The sequence below is a fragment of the Montipora capricornis genome, chromosome 5 (assembly GCF_036669925.1).
Source record: "Montipora capricornis isolate CH-2021 chromosome 5, ASM3666992v2, whole genome shotgun sequence".
Classification (NCBI taxonomy): Eukaryota; Metazoa; Cnidaria; class Anthozoa; order Scleractinia; family Acroporidae; genus Montipora; species Montipora capricornis.
Genome location: NC_090887.1, coordinates 20,068,568 through 20,083,567, shown reverse-complemented (window position 1 = coordinate 20,083,567; position 15,000 = coordinate 20,068,568). Strand labels below are relative to the sequence as shown.

The following is a 15,000-nucleotide window of genomic DNA, read 5'->3' as shown; positions in this document are numbered from 1 at the left end:
GCAGATTCCTGTCTAACGTTCCAGCAATTATGAGGGTTGTTGCTCTGATTAGGTTATCTAAATGTCTTTCATTCTTTGGATGTTATATTTCAATTAGCCATTACACGTATCGAAATTTGTTGTAAAGCTTTTAGTCCTCACGTGTGCGATATGACTCCTTATCTGTATTTTTTGTGATTCTTTGTTTTTTAACAGCGGTGGTAAGGACAGTTGTTACAACATGATGCAATGTGTTCAACATGGTCACGTCATTGTAGCACTGGCAAATCTCAAGCCATGCGATGAAGGTAAACCGTAAAGAGTTAACTTGACACCAGAGGCGCAAAATTTCACGGTTTTAGAGGAGGTAGTGACACTGTGCTTACAAAGCTCTCTCCCAGTTGCAGATAGTCTGCGTAGCAAGCGTTTCCGGCGGGCAAGAAACAAACTCATTTTTCCACCCGCGCGAGAATATTTTTGCGCTTTCCCTATTCTCGCGCGTCCGGAAAAATGAGTTCGGTTCTCGCCGCTTGAAACGCTTGCTGGCTGCACAGGCAAAGTTGAAGAAGATCCTGTTAGATCTCACTTCGCCTCCTTACCCATCCAGGAATACCTCCACACCCCCTCCCCCCTACTCCCCCTCCCCCCACCTCTCACTACCCCCTCCCCCACCTCTCTTCACCCCCTTCCCTACCTCCCACCACCACCCCACAGCACCTTTCCAGCTTGACTGTAGACTGTCTGTCTGTTCACTGACATTTGAATATGAATAGAACCTCTTGTTATCATTCTCATTCTTCAAACAATTCCACTCCCAGAGGAAAAATCAACAGATGTTTAGCGCAGTGACTTTAACTTCCAAAAATCCATGGGTTCTACTGTGGGACCCATAACATCATGGTTTCCAGGTAAGCCGGCCAGTTGGCTTAGTTTGTTAAGAACAGACCAATTTCGATATATTCAAATTCAGTCGAAAACAAAAGGCACCATCTCGAGTGATTTGTATGAAATTATTCTCCAGAGCCTCGAGATGAATTTTAATACCGGTATATCGAAATTGGTCTAGTGGACTACCATGTGGGACTGGTTGTGTGACACTCAGGGTGCGGTTTTTCCTTATTTAGCGTTTTTTCTTGTAGCATTATTGAGTTCTTTTCTCTTCCGTGTCCTTTCTCCCCTCCCCCCCAGTCCCATTTTTTCCACTATTAATGCAGAGTGATTGGTGTCATGGCGAGATCTCTCTGTGTAGGGGATTATGGCTTAGATTGCAGGGATTGCTAGCCATGGGAGTGTTTTAGTGTCTAGGGGCTGGCTGATCACAGTGGAGGCCCCTGGACATCCCAAGCAGTTGCTGTCCATGCAGCCAGATGCAGTTGTTAAAATTGGAATATTGATGGTTGGGTCATTAGCGCTTTAACGCCAACCAATAAATTATTATTTTTCCATGCTTTGATCCACAACCACAAAAATTCCATTTCTGTTACATGTATTTCAATATTATTTGTCATGCTGCAATTCCATTTTGATAGGATTTGATATTGTTATTTTTTCTCTTCTTAAATTATGTGATGACAGGTACAGATGAACTTGATAGCTACATGTACCAGACAGTGGGACATCATGCTATTGACCTGTATGCGCAAGCAATGGACTTGCCATTATTCCGTGGAACAATTCAGGGTTCATCCCTTTCTCTTGGCAAGGTGTATCAAGAGTCCCAAGAAGATGAAGTAGAAGACTTATTCAGGCTTCTTAAGAAAATAAAGGTACTTTTTTGAGGTACAGGTTTCTAGTAATTTTTGCTGTTGTGTGAAAACAGTTGCTCTTATAAGGTCATTGCTCCAATGAAAATGTTGAAGATAAATTTAACTGTGACTAACATGTGATGGCTCTATTCTCACAGTACTGGTAGTTGTAAACCTTTGCATTGGCTGAAAGATGGCCAACTGTCTGTGTTACACCATTCTAAATTATAAATCACTTCTAGTTGAGAACAAACTTCAAAAAAGCATCAGCCAGGAGCATTCAGTAAAATCTCCTGTTTACATCATTCCTCACAGAACACCATCATTTTTAAGTCTACAGTCAAATACATATCGTATACTCCAGTGGTGGATCCACTGGCACAGTTTTGGTGTTTTGATGGCTTTGGTCCAAAAATAAGGGGGTGGGGGGGGGGGGGATGGGTCACCCGGGCCCCTCCCCTGGATCCAACACTGTACTCTATGCATGTGCTAGTCAAGTGCTAACATATTTGTTCATGTACTGTGTAAGCGAACAGGTTGGTAAGATCAAATCTGTTACTATTTTTCAATTTGTGGAATGATTGTACTGGTGTACCATTTCAGATGAATGCCACACACCTTGGTCTTCAATACAGTTCTACACAAGAAACAGTTTTTCAAAAAATTTTGGTGTTTATTTGCTGTTCACTACCTGAAATTATATGTCTTTTTGTTTCCATAACATTCTGCAGCCAGGGAGAACTAGAGACAGTCATTCATCATTCATTCCTTTAAAACGACGATGAAAAGCGAAATTTGTTGTTTGTATTATAGGAGGATATTTCATTTGATGCAGTTTCAGTGGGAGCAATTTTATCAGACTACCAGAGAGTCAGAGTGGAACATGTGTAAGCTGCAAATAAAAACAATTGTGATAAAAATAATATCAATTTTTTTTGTCTATTTTATCAATAGAGAGCTTTAGATTCTAGTATGAGAACGACTATGAGTATAGGATTTTCTCATAGAACAACAGTGAGTGCGCGCAAACCAGCATCATTTTGGTGGGAAAAACATGATACCGTCGACATTTTAGTATGAGGTTTCGAAATATGTCGTAGTGTCAAAACAAGTCAACAACATGGTAGCAGTTTTGGCATTTTTGATCAGAAAACAAAGAGAAAGATTAATTGTATGGGTAATAAATTTCCTAAGTATTTTTGCTAAAACGGGTAGTCAAAACTCACACTCGTTCTTGTCCTCATCTTAGAATCTAAATGTCCCTAATGTCGATTTTTAGATTTTACTGTGACAAAAACATTTTTTACTTTTTTCTCTCTAGGTGCTCCCGTTTAGGACTATCTTCCTTAGCTTACCTCTGGAGGCGAGACCAACAGGAGCTTCTCAGTGAAATGATCTCTTCTGGAATTAAAGCTGTGTTGGTGAAAGTTGCTGCAATGGGTGCATAATGTTTACTTCTTTTCTGTTCCTGATGAATATTAATGATTGGAAAATTATCTGAATTTCTTTACACGAGGCAAAAAACATCAGCTTTTACTTCTTTACTGGGTTGCACTGGGCATTTGATAAATTGACCACTTGGCCATTATCCTGACTCCGTTTGACTGAGTGGTTAAATTGTTGCAGTTCAGAATGAAATTGAGGTTGAAGTGATTTTAAGATTGCTTAATTTTCATTTATTTAATTGTAGTCTATATATAAAAATAATAATTTTATTGTTTATAATAAAATTGTTATTTTTAGATTGGACTGCCAACAGGACATTTCCATGATGATACCATTTGACTACAAGTACCAGAATCCTTCAGGTTTTGCTTGTCTCATGCTAATTAGAGCTATTGTTATTTTTCCCACTGGGAATACAAAATTCCAATAAAAGAAAAACAAACTGAATTCTGGTAGTTGTAGTAAAATGACGCCATAGTGAAAGCTTCCTGTTGGTTGGCTTGGTTGAGCATCGGACTACTCCGTGCGAGGTCAGGGGTCAAAACTCCACCCGGACCAACACTCAGGGTCTTTAAATAACTTAAGAGAAAGTGCTGCCTTTTTTATGACATCTGCAAATGGTTAGACTCTCTCTAGTCTTCTCAGCTAAGGAGAATAAATCGTTGTTCCCGTCTCACGACACTAAAAGGATCTTTATTTTAGTGTCTATTCACTCTAGCGCTGGAGCACTAATTGGGGACACTGTAAAGTGAAATCAACAATTAATGCAAATCAAGCCAAATGTTGGTTTTTGAGGAGAGGGGAAAACCGGAGTACCAGGAGAAAAACCTCTCGATAAATAGTAGAGAACCAACAAACTCAACTGACATTTGACACCGAGTCTGGGAATCAAACCCAGGCCACCTTGGTGGGAGGCGAGTACTCTCACCACTGCGCCATCCCTGCACCCTGGTGTCACCCCGGTATCCTTTGTTCACTCTTTATGGGCATTGTCCCTAAGGTATGAATAATAATAACAATAATAATAATAAAATTAAGGTATAGCATCAATGTAAATCATTTTAAGCCACTATTTACAACAATTACATAAAAATAAGTTTGTTTGTGACATTTGGCTGATATCGTTATTTTTTCCATTCATCCTCTGCGACTTTCTTTCTTCACTGTTCTGTAACTAGTTTTTAAGTCTATAATATTACTTTATAGATTTAAGTCCACATCGTCATCTTGGCTTGCCAATATCAGAGGTTTATTCCCTTATGTGTATTCTGGTAAGGCCATTAGCAATATAATTATTCCTTTACTCTCCAAAAAAAATGAAAAAAATATCTGCTGTTCAAGCTGGTGTGGCACATTTGCTGAGAGACGGACCTTTAGCAAAGATAATGAAATTTAAAAAAAACAGTATCATGATATGATGACTAGGGCAGCTACACTGTATGACCGTGACAGTCCTTCTAAGCTTGTTTTTGCATCTTTATCGCTTCAAGAACTTCACCTTACTTTGAATGTGGCTGAAGGCTGATTTTTTTAGTGGTCAACTGATTTGTCCTGTTTTAGATACTCATTTGTCATATTCTATAAATACAGCTAGTTAAATTCAGTAGCCACCAGTTTCACTGCCAACTTCATAGCAGTATGCATGTTTCGTCATACAAATCAAGCATGAAATGGCATACTTTCTGCTGTTCAATCTAATGATTATTTTTGTACTCAAACTCTAGAAAGAGAGATATGGCTCAAATATTTGTGGAGAGGGTGGAGAATATGAGACATTCACTTTGGATTGTCCATTGTTCAAGAAAAAGATAGTGATGTGAGTTGTTCTAACAGAGGTAAAGAGCAACAGTAACTGCGTGAAGGAAGCAAATTTCAAATACCTTTGCACAGATTTTAGATAAATCTTTCTGCACAAAAGCATGTAAATATGTGTCAAACTTTTATTGTTAAGTTAGCAAAACTACAGCTGTAGCTGTATTAGTGGGACCACTGACAGAGCTGCAGAGCTGTGAATGGCATACGTGCATTCTTATATGATGTCACAAACTGCTGTGCAATATAAAGTTCTTTGAAAACAGAAAATGAAAAACAAGTCTTAAATCAAGAATAGACCGATGCCTCAGTTGTGGGTCAAATGACTGTTAGATTTCTGACATACATGTAAATACACTATCAAGAAGAAAATAGTTTAAAAATATGAAATAAGTGAAAAGAACAAGGATATGACTATGGTGCCGGTGACAGCAGTTTTGTGGATCACTGGTAATTAGACTTTCTGCACTAATTCTTTCTGTCTAGTCTATTCACCAACGCTTGGAAGAAACACTCTTTTGGTAAGCCAGGAGATATCTTATAAAGAGATAACTTTAGAAGCCAGAAGATACAAATACATACATACTTAATTGACCGCTCCCCATAGGGGCTTTTCAGGGCCAATGAAACACAATCAACGAAACGACAGAACACAACAACAACAACTGTTAAGAATCCCAACTGGCCGGAGGCAAACCAGTTGGCTATTTACAAGTGCAGCTGGGAAGTTGAACCAGGGACTACCAGGAACAAATTCAACGAGTGATTAGAAGGGGTCTTGAACCCGGGATCTCCGGATCTCAAGGCAAGCGCCCTAACCACTGGGCCACACTGCCTCCACGAGACAAGATCTGGCTAGGGTTTAATATTCACTTAGATTAGCTAGAACTAAAATCCATTTTCTGAGTGTGTTGTTCTTTTATTGGGTGTAAGAGTGCAAGTTAATATGGGGATCTTGTTGTGGATAGTCAGCAAAGCCTGTAAGTACCTATGGATGGACAGAGATAACAGGGAGAAATGTTGATCACACTCAGCGTCTGAGTTATTTCCTTTGAGCTGTTGGCTTTCAGGTCAAAAGTCTTGTTTGCTAACCAGCTTTCTTTCCCTTTGCTTTCCGTACCATAATATCATTTCTTTTCTTTTTGTCAGAGATGAAAGTGAAATTGTTATTCACTCTGATGACGCATTTGCTCCTGTTGGTTTTCTTCACTTCAAGAAAATGCATTTACAAGATAAAGGAGAGGTACAAGTGTGACCCAGCTGTAAAAAGTAGAATCATTCAGTTAGATGATACTAGCATGATTAAAAAACTTTGTTGTTCCAAATGCAGGTCTTGTTACAGTCTTGTGAAAATCGTAAATGTTTGGAGTCCTTGGAACAGTTGCAAATACAGGTAAAGTTGGATTGAAAATTGAGATGTCCTTTTATACTAAAAACCCAACTGAAGATACTTTGTGGAGGGAGAGATGAAGGACGTTTTGTGCAGTGTAGGTCTGACAATGTTTTTGAGAATTTTTTTATCCTTCCCTTGTTTTAATGATATAATTGGGTGAAGAAATGCACCATCACGTGGTTTTGCTGTTCAGCACTTTCAGACCTTTCCCTCCAGAAAGAGCCCCTTATGAATGAAAGGGTTACAATGTTTTGTTTTTAGTTTTGATGTGAGTTAGCTTAAAGCCCAATATAACCGGTGTTATTCTTTTCCAAGTCAGATAATATGAATGGTACTGGGGAAAATACAGACCTTGATGATGTGAAGATAACATTACCTCCAAGATCTCAAAATCACTGTAAAGGTGAAGCTGTTGTTACTCATTCACTGTAGTTTGTTACCATGCAATCATTGCCATTTTACATAGGCCACTTTGGAAAACACCATCATGATAATGCTCTTTGTTTGTCCCCCCAAATTTTGCATAAGCATTGTTTCCAGTTTCTCTTGGGACTTACAATGGTCCCAAGAGAAACCAAAAACAATGCTTTTGCAAAATTTGGGGGGACAAACCAAGAGTATTATGGTTTTTTTTCCTAGTGGCCTATTGAAGAAGGTTCCCAAAATATTTACAGTTCTAAGTACATCTGATTATTCTTGTAATTATTACTTGTCGTGATTCATTCATATCTTCTCTCTGCTTTCAAACAAACCTCATGCCATCATTAATTTTTGATAGGTTGTCTTGTCTTTCCTGAGTGTTTACAATCCCATTTCATAACATTTTCAAAGTTGATTCAGTACAATAAAATAAAAATTCTTTTAATGTATTGTTAATTTTTATTTTTACTTAGGGGTCATTCACAGCAGAAGTGGTGATTATATTTGGGTTTCTGGAATTTATGGCCACTGTGCTGTTGAAGGGAAAGAATTGGTTATTGAAGATGTAACCAGGAACGCCTTGCACGAGTTGACCGGTAAACACCATTGTTAAATTCCGTAATAATTTGAAAAGGTGACATCCAACAAAAAATAATTAACTCAAGACATATAAAGATTAATTATACATGCATTTACTAAGGGTAAATACATTGTACTCAAGTTAGTCCTTTTAGAGGTACATGTGATTTCATAGACAGAGTCAACTTTAGGTTAGTTTTTGGTGAGGGAGGAAAACCAAATAAATGAAGGGTTGAGAACAAACACAATGCAGCCTAACTATGAGTCCCGGGGGGGGGACTCCCATATGAAACAGACGGGGATGCTCGTTGTCTCGCTTAGGGGTGTAAATTTTGGATTTTGGTCTCACTTTGGGTGTTCCGTGCAAAGCGCCAATATTTTAAGCCGCCAAGGTCTAGTTTAGGGTTCCGTGAAGAAACACAGAATTACGCGAAGAGAAACAGAAGTCAAATTTTCTTTTTAACTTGTTTTTAGGGTTCAAAACTTGCTTAAGCCACACCCAGATTGGCCTCCTTTAGGGGTCACAAAAAGCTTGAGCCACGCCCAGATGGTCTCCTTCTTCCAACATCTGCTTTGCTTTATGTTTTTCATTAATTTTGTAGAGACATTGACTGGTTTAAATGCAATCTTGAGTGATGCAATGATGGTTCATCTCTTTGTTAAAGACATGGATGACTTTGCTAAGGTCAACTCAATTTACAAAACCTTTGTGAAAGTTAATCCTCCTGCAAGGTAGAGTGCAAGCCAGGATAACTTACCAATTTTAGCATTTAGTATTGCCTTTTTGTAACTTCTGTAAAGTTAGTTTTATTCGAAGAAATTCAAATAGATAATTATGACCTGTTTGTTTCACCTTCAACAAAGAAACTCTCCCTGTTTTTCTTTTAAAAAAAGTACAGTATTTGTCTTTATTATTATTGTTTATGACAAAATCTTCTGTAGACAGATTTCTTGTCTAGATTTCCCAGGACACCAGCTAGCCACCTTCTCCACTCCAAAAATAAAGAGTTACGTAATTATTCTTAAGTTTTTATTTTTTTCCAGAGCCTGTATTCAGCTAAATCTTCCTAACAACGTTGCAGTGCAGGTTGATTGTCTTGTTTACAGCCCCCAAACTGCTGGAACAAGGAGAGATGCTATGCATGTTCAAAGCATTTCTGATTGGGCTCCAGCTAATATTGGTCCTTACAGCCAAGCAACAAAGGTAATATTCAGTTGGAAGAATGGTTTTGAGCATTTATTTAATCTCCCACCATAATACCCAATGCTTGTAGAGGCCATGTTTTTGTGTTGTCTGTCTAGAAAACCTCATTTCCACTTTACAGTACATGTTCAATACTTTTCATGATTATGGGTTAACGAGTTTCACTTGTTGGCTTTATAGACTGGAGACACTTTGTTTGTCTCGGGATCAATTGCTTTATGGCCACCAACGATGACCATGGTTTCTGGTGGCATATCACGAGAAGCACCTCTAGCTTTACGGCATGTGGGAAGAGTCATATCAGCTATGGCTCCTGACGAATCACTGCTTAGTGTTGTACATGGATATTGTTTCCTTACTTCGCCATCATTTGTGCCTGTTGCAAAGAAGGCATGGTCTCAGGCTACAACATCAATGGTGTGTTGAAATCATTTTGTAAAACAATTTGACTAGCTGTCAGGATACATGAAATGATGGAAAGGTGTAATGGGTCAGTCAAAAGGATAGAATACAAGTTGCTTGGTAACGGACGTACAAACAACGGAAAAATCAAATTCCAAGGCAGGATTTGAATCTACGACAGCTGTCAAGATGCATATTTTGTTACTAAACAACTTATTGGTAGTTAGTAATACAATGCATTCCCGGCTTTAGAATATAATAACATTATCATGAAATTTCATATTATTTTCACTGTGCAATAGAAATTTAGAACTGCCATTGATGGCAGGCAATTGGATATTAAACAACTTCAGCAAATGTATGCAAGCCTGAAAACTCCAGGCTTGAATGAGATTCAAACACATATTGGTGCAATTACGCTGTACTGTGTTTTCCCCTGGGTACCCTAGTTTTCCCCTCTCCTCAAAAACCAACATTCCAAATTCCAATTCATTCTGGATTATGAGGGCCACAAGTTAGGAAACTGTGATAGGTTATTGTGTCTCCCTCTCTAAATAAATAGGGAGTTTAAGATCTACGACGCGACGGCAACGGAAACGTCACAAATTTTGCATATTTAATGAGCAAAAACAATAGCTTTGCACGCTCTGTACGTGCATTTTTAGTTTTTGTACATTTCTTTCACGTTTTCGGCAAATCTACGACGTGAAATGACCAATTCTCAAGTTTTATGGAGAACATGAACAAAAGGCAGCGAATTTGAATTTTCTGTCGTAGATTCAATACCGCACCTCCTGATTCAGTTCCTGGGGAGTTACACTAGTTTTTAGAAGATAGACAAGCTGACATAACGACGAAAACGATTAATAAACCTGAACTTGCAATTTTAAATGACGTTTTCGTTACCGTTGCGTCGCAGTTTACTACATCAGAACACAGGTATCCTCAAGACCAATAGAAAGAACTTGTTCATGATATCAATTATGACGAATTGCAGGTCAAGCATATGCTCTTCTAAAAAGAGGAGCTTAATACATGGCTTTGGCGCCACAAAACTCTATGATCGTTAAATGAGTGATGAGTCAACCCCCACAATGATGATGTCACACATTTTCATGCAGTACAAATAGAATCAAGTTATTTTGAACCATATGGTACCTGATTTTGTTTCCTCTAGGGTTTGGGAGGCAGTGAACAAGAGCTGCAGTCACCAGTGGGGGTTATGTCATATATCATTGTACCCTCTTTACCAAAGGGAGCTCTGGTGGAATGGCATGTTGTCGCACAAGAGAATCGCATCCAATGTCATGGTATGTTTGAGCAATTGGCTATATAAAAAATTTATTAAGTAATCAAAATCATCTTATCTTCTTTGGTCTCAAATTTATATAGCGGTAGTCAAAAACATTGTTGCACTACAAGTTGGACAGGCTGCAAAACAAATTTTGGTTGCTAAAAGATGGGACTGAATCAATTGTATACATTCTTTGCAGGTGATTCTTCATCATTGTTCAGAGACAAATTTGAATTTGCTGTGCAAAGCATTTATTTAGAAGGAACTGACAAAAACACCATTGCTGTTAACTTTGCAGTAGGTAAGTTAACTTCAAGTTTGCATTATTTTTCACAACTTCATTATTATTAGCGGAGCTCTGCGCATTAAAGGGGCGTGCCCAAAGCACCATGGGAAAGTATGGTAACCCATCTGTGCAAGAAAGGTTTTGGTTACCGCACGACCGTACAGTTATGTACGTCCACCCCTCCATGTATGCCAATGTGACCAGTATCACATGACTATATCTTGGGCTCAAGTTTAGAGCTCATCAGGAACAGCTGGGTTTTTTTTTTAAAGTTAACCACTGACCAGGTACTGGGTTTCAATTGGATCGCAGGCTCAAGCCAGGCTAACTCATTGTCTTAAGAATAAATAACCCGGGAGGTCCACTTTTAGGCTTGGCAAAATCTATATAATAATTAACAATTAGACCCGTAGCCCACAAGGGCTACGGGTCAATAGCCCACGAGGCGAAGCCGAATGGGCTATTGACCTGTGGCCCTTGAGGGCAAAGGGTTTAATTGTTTTAGTATCACCCAACTATTCGGACAGAAAAGGCAATAATAAAGTTAAAAAATGCAAGTTGAAAATATATTTATTTGGGAAAAAAACCAAAGAATGCATCACGCTTTTCTCTTCTCGAGGACTACCGGTATTACTAATAGTCCTCTAGTAGAGTAGCCAATCAAAATGCAGCATTTGCATTAGTCCACTAGTTAGGTGATACTAATTATTGTTAGCAACCTTTAGATCGGAGGATGAGTACGACTATGAGTTCGGGTTTTCATACTGAGAATGCACATAAGGTTTGGAGGCCAACGAGGCCAACATTTTTCGTAGTGCGCAAACTCAGAACAGAAAAGTCATATTCGTAGTCGTTCTTGTCCTACGATCTAAAGGTTCCTGTCGTCTTAACCTGAGGAGCCCAGTCTGCAATCAAAATTAAATACAGTATATATTTACTGGTTTTATAATGCAGTTTTCAGACTTAGAGTTGTCTTCTCGTTTTCTATTGCTTTGGCTGAAGGCATGAGATAAAAGTAAAGTAAAGTCTCTGCTTACGAGCCAGAAGGCCCATCAGGCCGGCACTTATCTCCGGTTTCATTAGCATGAAGTGACTAGGAGTATTTCTACTCCTCCCTGGATGGGATGCTAGTCCAGTACCCATTTATACACCTGGGTTGAGAGAGGCACCGTGAGAGTAAAGTGTCTTGCCCAAGAACACAACACAAAGTCCCTAGCCAGGACCAGAACCCGGACCACTCGATCCGGAGTGGAGCACTCTAACCATGAGACCACCGCGCCTCCCACCAACTATTCACTGAAGTGGAGGTGACTAGTGGTGAATATTTACTGAGCCGCAAAGCGGCAAGGTAAATATCCACCACTAGCCACCGACACTGAGATGAATAGTTGTTTTAGTAAATACTAAAACAGTGAGATGATATAGCACAAAAAGATGGTTTTAACTCACTTATTCCTGCAAAGATTACAACAATTTCGCGCAAATTCCATGCGAAAAGCGATGCATATCCTGAGTTTGAGTAGGCAATCAGTGTGCGTGTTCAACGCTATCCACTGTTTTGGTATATACTAACTTGTTATATCATGTTAATCATTATTTAATAATTATTTTTACCCACGCATGGCGACTCATTATGTCCATGATAATCTTATTCTACCCTTTAGAATCCAATTCAACTGAATGTGACCTGGAGGAAATTGTTGAGACGTTTATGAGTGAATTGCAATGTAGCACTTCTCAGCATGGCTTGGGTGTCACTAATCTAATATACACAAGGATATTTTATGTCAAGGAGCTAATGAACCATTGGGATGCACAGGACTGTATACAGAAGGTCTTAGAGAGAGTCCTTCCTCTTGCACCTGCGTTTTCTCTTATACCTGTGGATGGACTTGAAAGGAAGAATACCATTATGCTATTCTGTTGTTTTCTACAGAAATCTAGTCCTAAATCAGAAGAAGGGATGTTTGAATGACTGGTTACTGTCAAATTCCCAAGAAGAGATTTGAGCAATACAAAATAATATTATGCACAAGTCATTTGAAACCCCCAGACCTCCCCCCTCGGGCATGAGTGAGGGATTGCAGGGACGTTCACTTCATCATACTCACTGTATTTTGGCCCCCTAGTAAGCAGGGACTACCCCAGAAGTCACAGTTTCTGCATCCTGTCCTGGGCGAATAAACGGGGAGTCACTCCATGGTCAGTGGTTTTCATTTTTGCAGCACATGGTAAATTGCAGCTTATCATTGCTTCGCTTCGTCTCAGAACAACGGGTTTCTTTGCAAAGTTCACTATCGCCTCAGACCAAGAAAGGCTGTTGTAGCCGACAATCTGATGGGCTTTGTCGAGAATTTTTTTCTCTGATTTGATATTGAAATTTGAATAAAAGCAATGTATTAGCTTCATCTGCCAACATATTTGTCAACCCTTAGTACGCTTGGAGATACCACGTTTGTGTGGAACAATAGGAGGCGGGGGGAGTTAACTCTTGACTTTTTCCCCCAGGGAGTGAGGATTTCACCAACCTTCACTATCACTTGACTTTTACCCCCAGGGAGTGAGGATTTCACCAACCTTCACTATCCTTCACTATCCATGCCTTGCTCATGCCCAGGTTTCAAATGACTGGTTCCATAATGAAAGATTATCCCAAAAGATTGTTCAGCAAACTGGCAGCACCCAAGACCTGAATCACACGGTAGATTCTGTACACGTGAAGAAAACATATTAAGACCAAGTGCATTTTTCTAGTGTTAAATAATTTATTCAAAATATTTTGTGTGGACAGGCACAGTGCTTTTGCCCTACCCTTTCAAATGCTCTCATAGGAAGCCTCAATAACAAGACAACATGAAAATGCATGTTTCACTATTTTATTATCTTCTTTATTTAGTATACAAAATATGGCCATTACTCTTCTTCCAAGCACAAGTTGAATTTATTATACAATACTATTACTTAAAAATCAATGGAAATATGAACTTCAAGCTCAGGTAATCTTATTCAAAGATATGTTGTACACTCTCCCTATGCAGTTTTCTTACAAGCTCTGCCTAATAATTTTTTGCATTTTTTTTTTCTTCAACTGTTTTCCGTCTCTTTTTTAATCATGCCTTCCTGTGCCTCATACATTCTGCTGCCCTTTTGTTTATTTTAAGACCTGTCATTTTACAAAATAAGTGAGGCCTATTTTCTTCAGAGGGTTTTCCGAGAACCCTAAACTTATTAATAATTGGCTGTAACTTATTTTTTTTTCATGGTAATGACAATAAAGTACTTATGACACTTACTGCTGTTTTTCCTTGTTTTTAAACTTTTCTCATTTAAATATCTACAGTGTCTGGAGTATAGTGCTTCAAAAATTTCTCCCTCATAGTGTATTTATATGCAGAAAATTTTAGCTGAGCTAGTTGGGTCCTGGTAACTAATAACGTCAAAGAAATAACTTGTTCGCATCACTTCATAAAAAAATTCGCAAAAGTGTACGAAGTCTTGTTGAAAATCTAGAGCTTTTTGTTAAGTCTATATAATGTTGGACGATAGTTACCCTTCGGATGCCAGTGAATGTTCTGACAATTCAGAATGGAATTACATTCTTAACTTCTTTGAGGTCATTAGTTACCAGGCCCAATCGGCTCGGCCAACGTTTGCGTATAAATCAAAGACCTGCTAAGAAGAAAGAAAGAACGTGGAAAAACAAGCTTCATAGGGACAATTTTCAAGGGATCACAGAGGCTTCGACAAGGAGAACGATGACACAATAAAATAACATTTTTCAGTACATTCTGTCTACCGCACTTTACAAAACAATGTGAGATTACTGACCTATTTATTATGAAAACCACCGAACTCTGAAATGGGCCCGAATTACTGAGTCGCTCCCACGCCCACTTTCCCTTGCCTGCTTTTCAGGCCAGGAAACCTTTCTTGCTCTCTAGGTGACAGCAGGTCCATGGTTGCACTTGCAACCTCTTCTCTGGACAAGAACAATGTTTTATCCATTTTCCCCTGGGACTCATGATTTTGAAAACGTATCTTTCCATTGTTGTGGTTGTTCCTGTACACCTTGACGGTGAAAGTTGGCTACTGCTCACACCATGGGAAAGGAATTTCGTCAAAATGTTTAAGTTACTGAAGTGGGCGGGGCAGTCACTCAATAATTCAGGCCCATTCCACAAATTGGTGGTTTTCGTAGTGGGTATTGTAGAGAATTTAGGGACACAGTCAATTCATTTTCCAGCACATGGTCAACTTAATGTACCTTAAATACAAGCTTTTACTGAGGGCTTCAATACATTATTAGTATTGGACATAGTTAGATTAAAATAATTTATGCTTGGACTGGTATTTGCAATATTGCACATTTAATTTAGTAGAATACTAGAGAATAATATTATCACTGAGTGACGCTCTTGTATGATTATATGAAAAAATGAT

The 15,000-nt window shown here is 38.8% G+C and overlaps 2 protein-coding genes across 3 annotated transcripts in view; one reads left to right on the top strand and one right to left on the bottom strand.

The window, feature by feature from the left end:
* The window catches only part of LOC138049851 (uncharacterized), a 13,032-nt gene extending 64 nt beyond the window's left edge, over positions 1 to 12,968 (top strand). The window contains exons 1-17 of one of the 2 annotated variants that reach the window (XM_068896313.1): positions 1 to 52; positions 196 to 287; positions 1,555 to 1,745; positions 2,538 to 2,611; positions 3,046 to 3,164; positions 4,377 to 4,441; positions 4,895 to 4,986; positions 6,132 to 6,225; positions 6,313 to 6,375; positions 6,691 to 6,778; positions 7,269 to 7,391; positions 8,040 to 8,106; positions 8,419 to 8,578; positions 8,759 to 8,995; positions 10,158 to 10,290; positions 10,474 to 10,575; positions 12,225 to 12,968. The exon at positions 1 to 52 is cut by the window's left edge and continues 64 nt beyond it. In XM_068896313.1, coding sequence (XP_068752414.1) covers positions 30 to 52; positions 196 to 287; positions 1,555 to 1,745; positions 2,538 to 2,611; positions 3,046 to 3,164; positions 4,377 to 4,441; positions 4,895 to 4,986; positions 6,132 to 6,225; positions 6,313 to 6,375; positions 6,691 to 6,778; positions 7,269 to 7,391; positions 8,040 to 8,106; positions 8,419 to 8,578; positions 8,759 to 8,995; positions 10,158 to 10,290; positions 10,474 to 10,575; positions 12,225 to 12,535 — 2,034 coding nt within the window. In that variant the 5' untranslated portion in view covers positions 1 to 29 and the 3' untranslated portion in view covers positions 12,536 to 12,968. Of the gene's footprint in view, positions 53 to 195; positions 288 to 1,554; positions 1,746 to 2,537; positions 2,612 to 3,045; positions 3,165 to 4,376; positions 4,442 to 4,894; positions 4,987 to 6,131; positions 6,226 to 6,312; positions 6,376 to 6,690; positions 6,779 to 7,268; positions 7,392 to 7,976; positions 8,107 to 8,418; positions 8,579 to 8,758; positions 8,996 to 10,157; positions 10,291 to 10,473; positions 10,576 to 12,224 lie in introns of both variants that reach the window. The other variant, XM_068896312.1, reaches the window with a different exon arrangement.
* A 452-nt stretch (positions 12,969 to 13,420) lies between these two features.
* Positions 13,421 to 15,000, bottom strand: part of LOC138049852 (NEDD8-conjugating enzyme UBE2F-like) — a 7,559-nt gene continuing 5,979 nt past the window's right edge. Inside the window, exon 9 of the mRNA XM_068896314.1 lies at positions 13,421 to 15,000. This exon is cut by the window's right edge and continues 749 nt beyond it. The gene's annotated coding sequence lies outside the window, so the exon portion shown is untranslated.